The sequence below is a fragment of the Anarrhichthys ocellatus genome, unplaced genomic scaffold, assembly GCF_004355925.1.
Source record: "Anarrhichthys ocellatus isolate YVR2014 unplaced genomic scaffold, GSC_Weel_1.0 scaffold461, whole genome shotgun sequence".
Taxonomy (NCBI): Eukaryota; Metazoa; Chordata; class Actinopteri; order Perciformes; family Anarhichadidae; genus Anarrhichthys; species Anarrhichthys ocellatus.
In genome coordinates, this window is record NW_022280435.1 from 1 (window position 1) to 1,190 (window position 1,190).

At 39.5% G+C, this 1,190-nt stretch overlaps 1 protein-coding gene across 1 annotated transcript; it reads right to left on the reverse strand.

Moving 5' to 3' along the window:
- Positions 1-19: 19 nt before the first annotated feature.
- On the reverse strand, positions 20-819 carry LOC116401456 (sialoadhesin-like; the record flags this gene model as incomplete). The annotated part of the gene is made up of 3 exons (XM_031879864.1): positions 780-819; positions 370-726; positions 20-247 (listed from the first exon to the last, which is right to left on the reverse strand). Coding segments are annotated over exons 1-3 (625 nt in total), but the record flags the coding sequence as incomplete, so codon positions are not given.
- Between the last annotated feature and the right edge of the window lie 371 nt (positions 820-1,190).

The window sequence follows — 1,190 nt, forward strand, 5'->3', positions numbered from 1 at the left end:
AGACTGTCAGTAAACTCACACACTGGAGGAGAGCGGAAGGCCTCATATCCTACAACAGCACAGGAAACGATGTCTGCAGGATCAAAGTTGTCTGAATACGAAATAGAAGTTTGTCCCCAAATCTCCCGTCCATTCTTGAACCAGATGTAGCGAGGAAGACCAGGTGGAAGACAGCTGCTCTGACACTTCATCGCTGCCCTGTTGGAAGACTCGTAGGCATGTAATCTGCTCACATGGACCTGGAGATCTGAAGATGTGAATAAGGAACAGACGTCTTCATCTATTCACACACATATAAACACACAGATGCAAGTAACTTTCACAAGAAGTTGAAAACTAAAATACTAAATGTTCAGATGAAAATGTTACCTGTGACGGACAGAGAGACTCCAGGTGAACCACTATATTTCCCACCTGGTTGGTTTGTTATGAACCTGAACTTGTACTCAGCTGAGTCGCTCTCTCTCAGGTCTCTGATCGTCAGAGTGCAGACTTTGTTTACACAGTGAGACTCCACACGACCTGAATACTCCGGGTCTGTTCTCAGATCCACATGAACATCTTTAACCTCTTTAGTGAACCAAAATGTCTTCTCAACTTGGGTTTTAAGGCCATTTACTGTGGATGGGTGTGTGTAGCTGCAGCGTATTTCCACTGTTGATCCCTTTAAGGCACAGACCTCAGTAGGAGTGTAAGTCACTCCCCAGACATCCTCACCCTGAATCACTGTAACACAGCAGAGCACAGCAGGAAGCGTAATCAAAGGTTTGTTAAGTTACCAGTGATCTGGTGAAAGGTGACCTGGACAAGCTTGAACATCATCAATCATCAGATCAGCTACTTGTAGTCATTTTCATAAAAACCTGTGAATCATGCATCAATCTAACTAGAACTGAACTGCAATAAAGTGTCTGGATGCTTTGGATTTGGTCCATTCATTCAAAAAAAGGTCCAAAAAAGCCTGAAAATGCATCTCATATGCAAACAACATAAAATGATGAGGAGGTATTAAACACGTTTCTCTGTGACAAGAGAAGTATTAACTATAAAATACTTACATGATATCTTTCTTCCTTTAATTTAATTTTCTGAAATAAATTTTGAATCTACCAAATACAACAAAAAGTGTTGTGTTCATCATTTCATATATATATATATATATATATATATATATATATATATATATATAT